General features: G+C 37.0%; 1 protein-coding gene across 1 annotated transcript in view; it reads left to right on the top strand.

The window, feature by feature from the left end:
* CEP85L (centrosomal protein 85 like) overlaps positions 1 to 16,176 on the top strand; it is a 159,291-nt gene that overhangs the window by 137,767 nt on the left and 5,348 nt on the right. The window contains 2 exon segments of the mRNA XM_059083874.2: positions 10,472 to 10,576; positions 12,662 to 12,893. Of these exon segments, the coding sequence (XP_058939857.2) occupies positions 10,472 to 10,576; positions 12,662 to 12,893 (337 nt within the window).

The raw sequence follows: 16,176 nt of genomic DNA, 5'->3' as shown, positions 1-16,176 counted from the left end.
AAGTGGTGGTTTTTTTATATTGTGCTGATTTTTTAATAACAGTTTTATTGATATATATAGTTCACACACCCTATAGTTCACCCATTTAAAGTATACAATTCAGAGGGACTTCCTTGGTGGTCCAATGGTTAAGACTCTGCACTTCCAACGCAGGGGGCGCAGGTTTGATCCCTGGTTGGGGAGCTAAGATCCTGCAAGCCCAGTGGCCAAAAATAAATATACAATTCAGTAATTTTTAGTATACTCAGAGATGTATGGAACCAAGACCACAGTCAATTTTAGAACATTTTTGTCACCTCCAAAAGTAACACCTTTAGCTGTCACTCTCTTAAACCCCATGCCCTCCTCAGCATAAGCAATCACTAATCTACTTCCTGTATTTATAGATTTGCCTGCTCTTAGACATTTTATATAAATGTAATATGTGGTCTTTTGTGACTCTTTCTCTGACCACACCAGTTGTTGAGCTCCATTAATTGCCAGCTCAACACTCTGCTGTTTTCAACAATGCCCTGTGGCATAAATTGCTTTATAGACTGGTCCATTCTGGCTCCTTTGAAGGACTAGCTTCCTGGGTTAATGTTTGAGATTTTTACTCTTCCCAGGAGTGTCCTTCCCTGCTGTCTCTTTTACTGTTGCTCTCTTGCAAGCTAGCCAGCCTACAGTAGAGCCTGTTGCTCCAATGAATCTAACACAGTCCTCCCAACTGTCTTTGCCACAATCTCCCACTGTTTTGAGAGTGCCTTTAGGATTGAACTTCATAGTCTGTTGCAAAAGAATTCATTTCCTTTAGGGAGACCTTCAGCGGTCTCTGTTCTGTGGCCTATTTCTCCCCAGGCAAAATTTCTGAGCCTTGTCATTGTGGGTGGGAACAATGTCAAGATTCTGAGTGACTCTAGCTGAGTGCTAGTGGAGGGAGGGTGGGCAGCAGCTCTAGGTCTCTGGGCTTGCCTCTTTCAGTGGATACTCCTGCCCCAGAAGCCAACACAAGGGCAGTCAGGGCCCCAGTGTTCTCGTGGCTACACCCCAGGTAAAGCCTTCCTCCCTTGAGGCTGCCTGGGCGGAAGAACGGAGCCCCCACCTTTTGGCTGCACTTACCTGGAACTTAGCTTCAGCTACAGATGAAAAGTGCTGATGCCTTGCCCTTCCTAGGAAGACAGTGGTCCAACTAGGAGTTGGGGGATAGGGAGCCCTCTGATCTTGGCTGTTCCAGTCTGGAGTTTCCATCTTGCTTAACTGTAAGAGGGTAGGAATCAAGTGGATTTTGTTTCAAATACCACAGACTTCAGCTCTTCTGAGTTTTAGTAGCTTTTCTTGAATATGTTTCTTCGTTTGCTTGTATGAACCATTTCCAGAAGCTTTAAATGTGTCTCCTCAGGTCTGAGGAGCTCCTCATGCCATCATGCTGAAAGCAGAGCTCTCAGGCAGATTATTTTTAAAATTATATCAGGTAGCAAGATGATAGTTAAGAAAGGAATTTGAGGTGTACACTATCTTCAATTATTATTAAACACAAACCTAAAAAATGCAATTTTTATGGTGCTTGCATATTCCTTAGTTTTACAAATATTTTGAAAATTCTCTTTTATCAGTATGGAAGAATGAGGAAAAGGGGTTTAATATTTGCCCACACTTAGGCCAAAGTGAGAAATAGAACCTCTGTTGCCAAATGCAGAGGTGTCAGTGATGATATTACATGTTACAGGAGCGGTTCTTTCTAATTTATGTTTATTATCTCTAAGCCTCAACAGTAATCTTACAAGGTAAGAAATAACATTTTTATACATGAAGTTGCTGAGATTTTAAAAGGTGTGCCCAAGGTCTCAGCTGAGATTCAAATTCATGTCTGTCTGACCTCAGAGTTTGTGCCTTGAGCATTAATCCTGGATGTCTCAAAGTGAAAAGTCCCAAGAAAAAGAAAAAAAAAATGTTAGTCTGATTTCTTCCTTGTATAAGCCGTAGGGGAGGGAATTATTTTAAGGGTCTTTTCCTGGAATGAAAGATATTTAAACTGGAGCACACTGGGAAACTAGTCTTCTGTGGAAAGCACCTTATGCTCAGTTACCTAGAAGCACAATTTGGAAATTTGTCTCCAAAATGAAATTTTTTAGTGCATTACACTCTACAGTGTGGTGGCATTATTTGCTCCTTGAGATGAATAAAATGCCTTTTTTTTCTGATACATTTATTTCAAGAGCTTTATAATGGGTACACTAAGGTCTTTGAACATTCCTTATCCAGTTCAGCACTTAGCACAGTGCCTTGTGCATAAAAGAGGCTCAGTAACTGTTTTGACTGAGTAAGCACAGCTTCTTACTTAAACAAAACTAGGTGTTAAATAGTTACTTTTTCATATTTTGTCATTTATTCACCAATTCAGCTCATTTAGTAATTGTTAACTGAGTTTCTGCCATGGGCTAGGCACTCTTCTAGGGGATGACTAGTGAAAAAAGACAAAAAAACCTTTTTCCATAAGAAAATTCACCCATAATGCTGAATTTGGAATAGGCTCTTTGTTGTTTTGTTTTGTGTTTGTTGTTGTTGTTGTTGTTTTTAATTTTGGGCCACACTGTGCATCATGTGGGATCTTAGTTCCCCAACCAGAGATTGAACCCGCACTGGTCCACTGGTCTGCCAGGGAAGTCCCTGGATGGAATGGGCTCTTTTATTCCCCCAGCTTTATTGAAGTATAGTTGACAAATAAAATTGTAAGATATTTAAAGTGTATATCATGGTGATTTGAAATAAGAAATGGGCTTTTAAATATTAGTATAAGAAGAAAGGAATTAGTGTTAGTTGCATAAATATTTTGTACTAGGTAAAAGTAATTTAGGCTTTTTGATTGTAAGCAACAGAAGCAATTCAATTTAGCCTAAGCAAAAATAGTAGAATATACTGTATTACAGAAATGCAGAGATATCTGTGGAATCCAGATAGGAATGAAGCCTGGCTTCAGGAAGGAAAAGGCTTTGTTGCTGCTCACATTTCCGTTGGTTTCAGTCTCTTTTCTCTCTCTGCAGACTGACTTCCTTTCCTCCTTTAGCTCATATGGCAGAATATGGCTGTCCCACAGCCCTGAAGTTCTATAGTTCATTTCCCACCACCTGCAGAGACTAACTCATAGACTTTGGGTCTCACTTCCTCAGGTTTGGTCAAGTGTTCATTCAGCCTGACACAGTGAGCTGTGTGACCCAAGAATATAGAATCCCAGTACCAATATGACTACTTATGTATGATTCATGGGATTTGTGAATAGGCAGGCATCCAAAGATATTTTCTACATATATACCACATAATTTTTACAGTACTTTACAAGGTTGGAAAATCTTTCTGATGAATTTGGAGCCTAGAAAGGTTGAATAACTTACCCATGATTACACAACACATAAGCTGTGCACCCAGAACCTAATTTTGTCTGACTCCAAAATCTTATCTTGTTACCATTAACTCTATACTTTCTTTCAAACTGTTATAACGTTAGTTTCAGGTATACAAAATAGTGATTTGATATTTTTATATGTTGCAAAATGATCACCACAGTAAGTCTAATAATTAACATCCATCACCACGTAGTTAAATTTTTCTTGTGATGAGAACGTTTAAGATCTCTCAGCAACTCAAATGTACAATACAGTATTGTTAACTATAGCCACCATGCTGTACATTACATCCCTAGGACTTATTTTAAAACTGGAAGTTTATACCTTTTGACCCCCTTTGCTCATTCCCTCCCCACTCCCACTCCCTCCCTTCTGGCAACCACACATCTGTTCTCTGTTATCTCTGAGTTTGGTGGTTTTTTTTTAAATATTTCACATATAAGTGAAATCATACAGTATGTCTTTCTCTGTCTGACTTGTTTCTCTTAGCATTAGGTGCTCAAGCTCCATCCATGTTGTTGCAAGTGGCAAGATTTCATTCTTTTTATGGCTGAATAATATTCCACTGTGTGTGTGTGTGTGTGTGTGTGTGTGTGTGTATTATATAAAATCACATTTTCCTCATCCATTGAGGGACACTTAGGTTGCTTCCATGTCTTGGCTATTATAGATAATGCTGCGGTGAACAGTGGGGTGCACATATCTTTTCAAGTTGGTGTTTTCATTTCCGTTGGATAAATTCCCAGAACTGGAATTGCTGGATCACATGGTAGCTCTATTTTTAGTTTCCTGAGGAACCTCCATGCTGTTCTCCATAGTGACTGCACCAATTTACATTTCTGCCAACAGTGCACAAGGGTTCCCTTTTTCTCTACATCCTAGCTAACACTTATCTCTTTTTGATAATAACCACCGTGACAGGTGTGAGGTGATCTCATTGTGGTTTTGATGTACATTTCCCTGATGATTAGTGAAGTTGAACAACTTTTCATGTGCCTGTTGGCCACTTGAATATCTTCTTTGGAAAAATGTCTATTTAAACTTTTACCCATTTTAAATTGGATTTTTTTTAAGCTCTTGAGTTGTATAAATTCTTTATATATTTTAGATATTAACCCCTTATAAGAAACATTATTTGCACATATTTTCTACAGTTCTGTAGATTGCCTTTTCATTTTGTTGGTGGTTTCCTTTGCTGTGCAGAAGCTTTTTAGTTTGATATAGCACCCTCCCCTTTTTATATTTTTGATGCCACAATTTATCTTGTCTGTCCATTAACAAATTATTGTAGTTATAGTTACTCTACTACTTTTGCCTTTTAACCTTCATAGTAGCTTTATAAGTGATTAACCTACCACCTTTACAACATTAGATTATTCTGAATTTTACAATATATTTACCTTTACTAGTGAGATTTATACTTATCCTGTTACTAATTAGTACCCTTTTGTTTCAGCTTAAAGAGTCCCTTTAACATTTCTTGTGAGGCCAGTCTAGTGGTGATGAACTCCTTCAGCTGTTGCTTGTCTGGAAAACTCTTTATTTCTCCTTCAATTCTGAAGGACAACTTTCCAAGTGGAATGTTACTGGTTGGCAGTTCTTTCCCTCCCTTCCACCCCAGCACTTTGAATATATAGTGCCACATTCTTCTGGCCTGCAAAGTTTCTGCTGAAAAATCTGCTGATAGCATCATGGACTTTCCCTTGCATGTAATAAGTTGTTTTTCTCTTGCTGCTTGTAAGAGTCTCTTCTCTTTAACTTTTGACAGTTTCATTATAATGTGCCTTGCAGTGGTTCTCTTTGGATTCATCTTCTTTGGAACTCTTAGTTTCCTGGGTTTGGATGTCTGTTTCCTTCCCTAGGTTATGGAAGTTTTCAGCCATTACTTCACTTAAGTTTTCTGTTCCTTTCTCTCTCTCGCTCCTCCTTCTGGAACCCCTATAATGTGAATGTTGGTCTGCCTAATGTTGTCCCTTAAGTCCCTCAGACTATCTTCATTCTTTTTTTCTTTTTACTACTCTGATTGGCTGAGTTTCACTGCCCTGTCTTCACATGTACTGATCCTTTGTTCTGCCTCATCTAGTCTGCTATTAAACACCCCCTATTGTAATTTTCAGTTCAGTTATTGTATTCTTCAGCTCTGTGACTTCCATTTGGTAGTATCTTATACTTTTTCTCTCTGTGTTGAAATTGTCACTTTGTTCTTGCTTTGTTCTCCTTACCTTGGTGAGCATCTTTATGACCATTATTTTGAAGTGTTTATCAGGTAAGCCACTTTTCTCTCTTATTAAGGTCTTTTTCGGTAAGCCACTTTTCTCTCTTATTAAGGTCTTTTTCTGTGGTTTTATCTTGTTCTTAAATTTGGAACATATTCATTTTCCTTGACTCTCTGTGTTGGTTTCTATGTATTAGATAAAAACAGCTATCTCGCCCAGTCTTGAACAAATGGATGGCCTCATGTAGGAGATGAACTTTTCTTAACTAGTTTTTAAAAAGGTGTTGAGAGAAAAATATTAAATTATATTAAAAGAATATAGTCTTCTTAATGATTTCTAAATGCCATTATCTTGTTAAGTATGCATGCTCTTTATTAATTGCTATTTCTTATGATAGTAGCACTATTATCTTACCTTTTATGTATAGTTACATATGCTATTGCAAAAATAGTGTGCTTGTATTAATAAAATCATAACAGTTACTATGAAGCCTTTCAACTGTTCTCAGCAATAAACTTAAAGTGACTGACTTATACCTTGTTTCTAGATAATTGAAATATGTACAATAAAATGACAAAAGAATTCAGAGGAACTTGCTTTTTAAGATTTTTTTGGTTGTTTTTGTTGTTTGATTTAACTAGACACAATAAATTTAAGGTCTGTAGCATAAATCCTATTGTAATGTATAGGCAGGCTAGTAGACTAGTATATAAAAATTGGACATATTACCTTATTAGAAACTTTTCCAGTTTATAATCTAGGGATAAGTTTAGTTTCATTTGTGATATTTATGTTAAGGTTTATTTTGAAGACATATAAATTACTTTCAAAAATATTGTATCATATTCCAGCGAGCAAGATTAAGAGGTACAAACTTGCAGTTACAAAATAAATGAGTCACAGGAGTGAAATGTACAGTGGGGGAATATAGTCAATAATATTGTAATAACTTTGTATGGTGACAGATGGTAACTAGACTTATCATGGTGATCATTTTGTCATGTATAGAAATATCAGATCATTATGTCGTGTACCTCAAATTAACATAGTGTCATAGGTCAGTTATACTGCTAAAATACACACACACACACACACACACACACACACACACACACAGTGTCATATTTCAAAAAAGGGGTTTGTTTCTTTCCTAGGATTCTCTATTTATACTTCTCTTGGTGATCTTACCCAGTCTTACGGCTTTAAATATAATGTGTGTGCTCACTACTCCCTAATTTTTATCTCCAGGTCAGAGTGCTCCCCTGATCTTACAATTTGTATATCCAATTGCCTTCTCAACGTCACCACTTGATGTATTAGACATAACATTGTTCAAAACTGAATTTCTTATTCCCCTAAGCCAAAAAATAATAAACCTGCTACACCTTCCATATTTCCCATATCTATTAATGACAGATCTTCCTTTCCATTTGCTCTGTCTGGAAACCTTAAGACTTATTCTTGACTTCTCTTCTGCCTTACATTTTGTGAGCAAATCCTGTTTTCTTCAAAATATATCTAGCATCTGACACCTTCTCCTGACCTCCACTGTTGTGCCACCCCGGTTCAAGCCATCCTCATTTTTTATCTGGATTATTTCTTTCTGCTTCCACCCTTGCTTGCCCACAGTGTTTTCTCAGCAACCTGAGTGAGCTGTTAAACAAATATCAGATCACATCATATCTTCTTAGTACCCTTCAGTGGTTCCTCATTTTTTCCTGAGTAAAAAATCAAAAGTTTGTAACACTGGCTTAGAAGAGCTTATGCAATCAATTCCCCACCTCGCCTTCCTTCTCTGACTTGATCTCTTACTTTTTTCTGTCATCCTGGCTTTCTTGCTTTTTCTCAAACAGAAAAGCCACCATCCGCCTCAGAGCCTTTGCACTGACTGAAACATACTCTCTAGATACCTACGGGACACAGTCTCTCACCTCCTTCAAGACTTTGCTCAGCTGTCACCTTTTTCCATGAGCCCTTATTCTACCCCATTTGAGATTTTAACCCCCTGCCTCACCACACCCTATTTATTCTCCAAAGCATGAGGCAAGTCCCAGTGTGCTACGTAACTTATGTATTTATTATGTTTATTTTCTTTGCTCTTTTCACTCCTAGTACAAGTTCCACAAGGACCAAGTGTTTTGACTGTTGTGTTCATTGGTGTACCATCCAGTGAACAGATAGTGCTTGGCTGTAATTTCTGCTAAATGAATGATTGTAGGAAGAAATGTATTTGTGGAAGTCTTGTATGGCATGCGGGGCAGGGTGGGGTTGGTCGCTTGCTGTGTTTCTATGGTAAAACTGCTAACTTCATCACCACAATCCAGTTTTAGAACACTTCTGTTACCCAGAAAAGTCCCTTATACCTGTTTGCACAGCTCTGTAAACTTACTAAAAATAATTGAATTGTATACTTAAAATGGATGTATTTTATGGTATGTAAATTATACTTCGATAAAGTGTTTTAAAAATCTCTGTAAAGATATGCAAGAACAAGTAACATTGAGTAGCTCTGGAAAAGAAAGATGGGTGCCTGGGGAACGGGAGAGGGAAGACACTTTATCAAATACTCTTTTATATATTTTTAATTTTGTACCATGTATTATCAGTTTAAGAAATGAGAATAAACAAAACAAAAACTTTAAAAACAAACAAACAAACTGCTAACGTCAGTGGCTTTCAAAACACTTCCTCCTAAACTGGGTTTGTGGAGTACATAGAACATGCTGAGTCAGGCATGTTTGGCTTTCCTTCATTGGAGTTATTTGTATATGCGCCCCAAAATGGTTAGCGTTTCTGGGTATTTACATCAAAATAAGAAATGAATTTAAAACCACTTTCAACTGCAAGAATGATTGTGATCAATACCTGTGGATTAGTAACTGAGACTTTAAAAAATCGTTATTAAACAGGAAATTTAAAGAGAAATTGTAGACATTTAAAAATCATTTTGTTTTTAACTTCAGTAATCCCATTCTAAGCTTAGTAGAGATTCCCCTCACCTTGCTTTTTTCTTAAACTTTAAGCATGTGCTTCTTCATACAATTTGAGATAGAGAAGTAATTAATCTTTTAGGTGAAATGTTATTGTCAGACAACTATAGCACTCACACCTAGTATTATCCTAGAAGTTGTACAGCATTTGGTCTTACTAGAATGTGGCTGTGAACTCTCTCTTCTATTAAAGGGCTGCTTGATTAGTGCCTTTGAACCTAACCAACGTAACACGTTATGCTTAATGTATTTCCCCAATTCAATTTTCCTTCTTATGACAAACAGCACTACTGCCAGACATTACTGGTTTATTCTGATGGAGATTACCTTTTTCTTCACTGGTTTAAATTTAGTCTTACATGGTAACCTATTAGTCAGATTTATTAGCTACTTATTAGTCACATTCAACATGATGAAAATAAAAACCACTATAATCTTTTAAAGAATTATATTACAGCATTGTGAAAATACCTCTCGGGTTCTGTTTTCACTGTTAAAATATGAGATTTAGAGTAGTTTATTTGTGGTGCCTTTCTTCTACAATTCTAATAAAATAAACAGTCACAAATCTTAAGAAAATTTAGGATGAATTCTGGATTCTAGACGAATAATCTTGTCATGCTAGTAAGTATGAGTTTTTAGCTAGGTAAATAAAACCCAACATATCATTCAATCAAATGGGTTTTGATTCAGTTACAAAGGAATTTCAATATCCAAAAATATGTATTTTCAGATAGCCCATGTGACTTTGTACTGTGGAATTCATCTTTGTGGAATATAAAACAAGTTTTCCCTGGAAGAAAGTGTACTTGTTATAGAGCTTGATTCATTTGTATCCAACTTTTGAGTAATTAAATATAGTATTTTTACAGAGTTTAGCAGACAAATGAAATTAAAAAGCAACAAGGTTGAATACTGTTACTGAGAAAACTGTTTTATATTTAGAGTCTTATCTCAACCCATGGTGACAGCTATCCTCTCTTATTCCATCCAGAGATAATGTGAGGGGGAAAAAAAAGCATTCACAGTAGATTGTGTGCTATTTAGGTCATCAACATTCTGAAGTATTTTCAGAATTGAGACTAAATATAGACCTGAAGCAAAAAATAATGAAATTTCTTCTTTAGTCATGTTTATTGATCTTGTGATTTAAAAGGGGAAAAGTTGATAGAAAAAAAATCACTGATAAGTACAAGGTTTATGGCAAATTCTTCTTTGGTGTGTAGCTGAAAATCAGATTTGTAAGCTGAAATGACCCAAGCACTCTTAAAATATCCTATATTCTTCTTTGGTATACTCAAGATTATCTCACAATAGTATCATGTCTGAATAATTTATAATTTTATAATGGAGTTAAGAGAGATTAGTTTATCCAAGTCCCATAATAGACCTTTGCCCTGAATTGAACATCATATTCACAGCTTGGCATACTATACACTGAGAGAGGGTGTTTAGCTGTTTCAAATGATAGAAAACAGGGATAGTCTTATGACCTTATTATCTTGTACCTTATTAATCATAAGAAAAAGGTTTTTTTTTAAAGTATATATTTGCTAATACACTCCCAATATATAAACAAAAATCAATTAATAAGAACTGTTTATAATATAGTTGTTAAACAGCAACATTAGATTTAACATGTTTTACCCAGATTAAAAATTGTCTTGGTAAAGATGATATTTTTTCCTTCCTCCCTCCTCCCCTGCTTTGGAATTATCCACTCCAGAAGTAATATGGGTTGATTGAGAATTGAAGGCGTCATCTTCCAAGGGGTTAGGGAGGTCAGAACATCTAAAGTATTCAGAGCCAGTATTCCTGGTTACCTACCTAACTGCATTTTGCTTTAAGCATTAACATGCTTTGCTTGCAATTCTCTTTATTCTAGTCTATGCAAGGGAAGCTTTCTAAAGAAAAACTGACTACTCAAAAGATGATGGAAGAGCTGGAAAAGAAAGAAAGAAACCTTCAGAGATTAAGAACATTGCTTGATGTGAGTAAAAGAAATTCAGATAGCTTTCAAGGATGATTCAATACCTACTTAAGTTAAAGCAAATGCCTATTTTGTACATATTCATAAATCATTTTTTAATTGAAGACTTGATTTTGATGGGCCAGTTAATTAAATCCATTAGGTTTCTTACTAAAATTATAATCTAAAAAACAAACTTTTATTTTTCTAATGTCTTAGAAACAATTGCACAAACTTAACTATAGCAAAGTCAAATGGTATATAGAGATTAGATCCTAAAGTCATCAAATGATGCATAAGTTAAATATAAACAAAATTACCCTTGAAAATTCCTAAGGAAGGTGCAATGTAGACGCTTCATCACTGGAACAGGTCCACTGTCTTCATTTAATTATGAGATGAAATACTTGGCTTGTGTTTAAGGACATGTTATACAAAAAATGCTTATTTTAGTTTTTGAGTTGTCATCGTGACATTTTCCTCTAAATACTTAGGAATGCATCTCCAAACTTAGGGACAGTTTCCTGTATAACCATTTCATCATTGTCACACCCAATAAGAATAATAATTTTCCTTGACGTTTGATAATACCTAGTCTTACGAAAATTTCCCTCCTTCTTCCCCAAATGTTTTTTTTTTTACATCTTTATTGGAGTATAATTGCTTTACAGTGGTGTGTTAGTTTCTGCTGTATAACAGAGTAAATCAGCTATACGTGTACATATGTCACCATATCTCCTCCCTCTTGCTCCCCAAGTGTTTTTTATGGTGGCTCTTGAAACCAGCATTCAAACAAGGACCGTGTGTTGTGTTTCATTTTGTCTTATAAACCTAAAGTTTCTTTCTTCTCCCTGAAGAAACTGGGCATTTTGTCTTACAGACCTATAAACTTGTCACACCTAGATTTGTCTGATTGCTTCCTCATGGTGTCATTTATCTTGTTCTCTACCCCCTGTATTTCTTGTAAGCTAGGAGTTAAAGCTAAAGATATTAGATTTAGTGCAAACATTTTTTGGCACGAATACTTTGTAGGTATTGTTCACATCATCAAATTATACGCGTTTGTTTATCTCACTGTAAGTGTCACAAATACCCATCTCACTGGGTTAAGGTGGTGACAGACTGATTCTTTCCATTGTAACATTGTAGCCTCTGCAGTCAGCAGTTTATGGGGTTGTTGATACTTAGGCAAGTGTGTGAGCGTGCAGTTTGCCAGCACCCTTTCCCTTGATGGTTTTAGCTTACACCAGTGATCATTGTCTGAATCATTAGATGATTAAAACAACAGTAATTTTTTTCTAATTATATCATTCCCTTTACATTTATTAGCTGGCATTTGTCTGTAAAAAATTGTATTTTCCTCATCAACCCAGGCTATTTGGCTTTTCTGAAATATAGTTCCAACTGGAAAGCTAGTTAAACTTACTTTAATTAGCAGTTTTCAGGATGAGGAGTAAATGGTGATAATTTGGGGAAGAGGTGAGCATAGCTTTTTCTGGGCATAATAAATCATGAGTTTGTACTGATACTTCCAATTCAAATTTAACAATTCAGAGTTGTTTGGGGTTTTTTTCCTTTGATTTTATATTTTAATTTCTTTTTCTCTTACACTGAAAAGTTTGGTTTTTTAATGTCAACATGAACATAGTAACATATATACTTTTTTCCCAATGTACAAAAAATAGTTTCAGAGTAACTAAATCACTGTGGCTACTAACAATAAAACTGTAAGATGAGGTTTAAGTTTTCTTTGCAGTTCTTTTTGTTCTTGGGATACATCTCATAGCAAAATATATACACAACCGAGGTACTTTTTATGTGAGACCATGAGAGACCCCCTAGAAACTGAGACTGTTTGAATTCATGTTTCCTCTCTCAGGTTTACTCTAGGCTATCAGATGGCACCCTTTCCACTATTTAAATTATTTTTCTCTCCCATTTTATTTTTCCTGCTATATGTATGCAGTTAAATTTGGTTAATGTGCATGTAATATGATTCCACTGTTTTCTTTATAGAATTGGATGGGGGAATATTAACCTTTATGGCTTTTGAGTACCTTTCCTCTGTTCTGACAACCAGATTTTTGTTTTCTTTATCCATTGCAGAACCAAAGACAAACAGAAGAGACCTGCTGTTTATTGGATCAGGGCCAGGAAGTAGACCAATCCAGGCAGCAGACCATTCTTTCCAAAAGGCCACTATTTGATTTGAGTGTGATTGATCAGCTGTTCAAGGAAATGTCCTATTGTTTGTTTGACTTGAAGGCATTGTGTAGTATTCTTAATCAGCGTGCTCAGGGCAAAGAGCCTAATCTTTCATTATTACTGGGAATCAGATGTAAGTGGCTAATGACTTGTTCTTACTGTATTGCTTTACAATTAGAAACATGTCTTCATGAATTGGGAACTTCTGACTGCCTTTTCCCTATTTGTTTTTGTCTCCTTTCCTACTTAGATTTATATATTTCTGAATCATTGCTAGAACTTGCCTCATTATGCTTATAGAAATGAGCAGGATCATAGTTGATATGGACTGCCACTCAGAAGAATGCCTATAAATGTGCCTGCTAGGAGATGTTTCCTATGCTGACTCTGTTAATATGTGACTGGAATGGTAGTTAGGTGTGATTTCCTGATTACTCTTCTAAAAGTAATGATTCTCTTTGCTTTCATGTGGCAGTTGTATTAAATTAATGACCCAGCCATCAGTCTACTGGTAAAATATTTGCGAGAAGGTACTCGTAAGCTTTCTTATGTATGTTCTATGGCAACTGTTTAATGTAAGTGCCAGTGCTGTCACATGAGCCAATTTTCATGGCCCATAGATCTGTTGCCCTTGTGATGCACACCTGCTGGCTTTGTCCCTTCCAATGTGACACCCACCCATTCTGCCTCAGTTCTGCCTTCCTGAACACATAATGGTGAGAACCGCCACAAGAATATCCTAGTGTCTCTTCCCGTCTGTGCTAATCTTGCTGGAACACTCAACTTACATGGCTCTAAATTATTATATTGATACGTTGGTCACTTTAATATGGAGGAAATGGACTTCAGTAAGGAGATATGAGTAGAGTAAGACCATAGTGTTTATGTACCAACATGTTTGTATTGAGTAGTTGCCTAATAATATGGTTATTATGTGACTGAGTGGAGACTAGTTTTGTTTCCAGTTTCATCAAAAAGATTCTACTGTCTTGCCTCATAGTAGTTATTTTGGCAAAACAAACAATACTCCTTATCGAAGTATCTCACTTGTTAAATGAAACATGTAACTGTACTCAGAGATGTCAGCTGAATTTTCCCCTCCGCTTCATAAATGTGAGAACACATGTATGAGTGTGGGTATGTAAAAAACACTTTTTAAAAAAAATTGAAGTATAGTTGGTTTACAGTGTTGTGTTTTAGTTTCTGGTGTACAGAAAAGCAATTCAGTTTTACATATAAAATATTTATTCTTTTTCATTATAGCTTATTATAAGACATTGGATGTAGTTCCCAGGAAGACCTTGATGTTTATTTTATATATAGTAGTTTGTATCTGCTAATCCCAGACTCCTAGTTTATCCACCTCCCCCTTTCCTTTCTGGTAATGAAAGGTCTGTCTTCTATGTCTGTGAGTCTGTTTCTGTTTCATAGATACATTCATTTGTGTTGTATTTTAGATTCCACATATAAGTGATATCATATGGTATTTGTCTTTCTCGTTCTGACTTACTTTGCATAGTATGATAATCTCTAGGTCCATCCATGTTGCCACAAGTGGCATTATTTCATTCTTTTTATGGCAGCTCTATTTTTGGTTTTTTAAGGACCCTCCATACTGTTCTCCATAGTGGCTGTACCAATTTACATTCCCACCAACAGTGCAAGAGGGTTCCCTTTTCTCCACACCCTCTCCAGCATTTATTGTTCGCAGATTTTTTGATGATGGCCGTTCTGACTGGTGTGAGGTGATACCTCATTGTAGTTTTGACTTGCATTTCTCTGGTAATTAGCGACATTGAGCATCCTTTCATGTGCTCCTTGGCCATCTGTATGTCTTCTTTGGAGAAATGTCTATTTAGGTCTTATGCCCATTTTTTGATTGGGTTGTTTGTTTTTAAAAAACACTTCAATGTTTAAGTATATTCACTCACTCAGTAAACATTTATCAAATGCCTCCTGTGGTCCAAGCACTGAGGTGCTGATAATGCAGAAAAGTTGAATACAGCCCTTGCTCACACATTAACCAGAATACTACAGCGTTGTGGTAAGTGCTGTAACTGAAGTGTGATCAGAGAGCAGTGGGAGCACGAGGGAGAAGCCAACCCAGCCTCCTGGGAAGGGCTGTGGAGGCGCCATGGAGGGGCTGGCGTTTGGCTGGAATCTTAAAAGGGGAGAGGTTTGCCAGGTGAACATGGGGTGTTCAGTTAGCAGTGATCTCTTGGAGCAAGAAATAAAAGCTCACACACAAAAGACTGGTTTTCTCCACCATTTTAGAGCTGGTCACCCCTTCAGTTACTTTGTAACCTTCTACATCTGCACTGTCCTGTGTAGCATTTATTATTTTTTCAGTACCAGGATAAGAGCGTGCTCCTAAGGTCAACAGAAGGGAGACTCAGCACCTCCCCCACACAGCGTACAGCCCTTCCAGTCTTCAAAGTCTAACCCTGGAACCCTTACCTTACAGGCTGGCATTGTGCAAATTTGACCAGCCAGCTAATTTCTCAAAACAGTAGAGGTGTTTTGAACCCTTATCTCATCACTCCTCAGTTATCCGTTGATACTGTTCACCCCACCCTTCTTAAATCTGGGCTACCGTGGTTTCCACGACATCATTCTCTAGGTTCTGCTTCTACCTTTATGACTGCTCAGCCTCAATCTGTGAAATTCTCCACCACTTAAATACTGGCGGTTGCCCAGGAAACTTTTCGTGTTGGTCTTTTGTTTCTATTTACTTTCTCTGAGTAATCTTGTACATATCCACTTGTTTGCTGTTTTCTCTACACCTTTGACCCATACAGACATTCATCTCTCACCCTGCCTAGAATGTCCCTTTTGGGCTCCTGATTGTACTCACCTGTACATTAGAACCAGCAGTTTCATAGGTATCACAGACCCAATATGTTTGAAACAGAGCCTACTTTTCTTTCCTCCCTACCCTAAACCTGTTCCTCCTCTCAATGAGTAGAACCACTATCCACCTATCACCCCAACCCAGATTTTATCCTCCACCCTACTCGTTCCCCCATCTGTGTCCCGTGTCCAGTCCCTGGCCCCTTTCCAAGCTTGATAATCTAACTTCTTCATGTCTATGAGACCCTTCCTACTTGTGACGTTTATTCCTACTGCCACATCTCCACGGCACTATTGCCTTAATTCAAGCTTTCGTAGACCTTCATCTGGACTGGTTTCTCTGCCAAGCCTTGTGCCCTCCCCACCCCAGTCCATCTTTACATTGCTGCCAGAGCCATCTGTCTAACCTGTGATTCTGATTTCCTCATACCCTCCCTGAGAATAGAGACTCTGACCTGCCTCTCCAGCCTTGTTTCTTGGACGTCCCCTGTCATAATTTGTGCTCTGCCATTTTAGAGCTCGTTTTCTTGATGTTTCTCAATTTCTATCAGACTATTTTGTTTTCT

Source organism: Kogia breviceps, chromosome 13 (assembly GCF_026419965.1).
Source record: "Kogia breviceps isolate mKogBre1 chromosome 13, mKogBre1 haplotype 1, whole genome shotgun sequence".
NCBI lineage: Eukaryota > Metazoa > Chordata > Mammalia > Artiodactyla > Physeteridae > Kogia > Kogia breviceps.
This window is presented reverse-complemented; position numbering and strand designations above follow the sequence as displayed.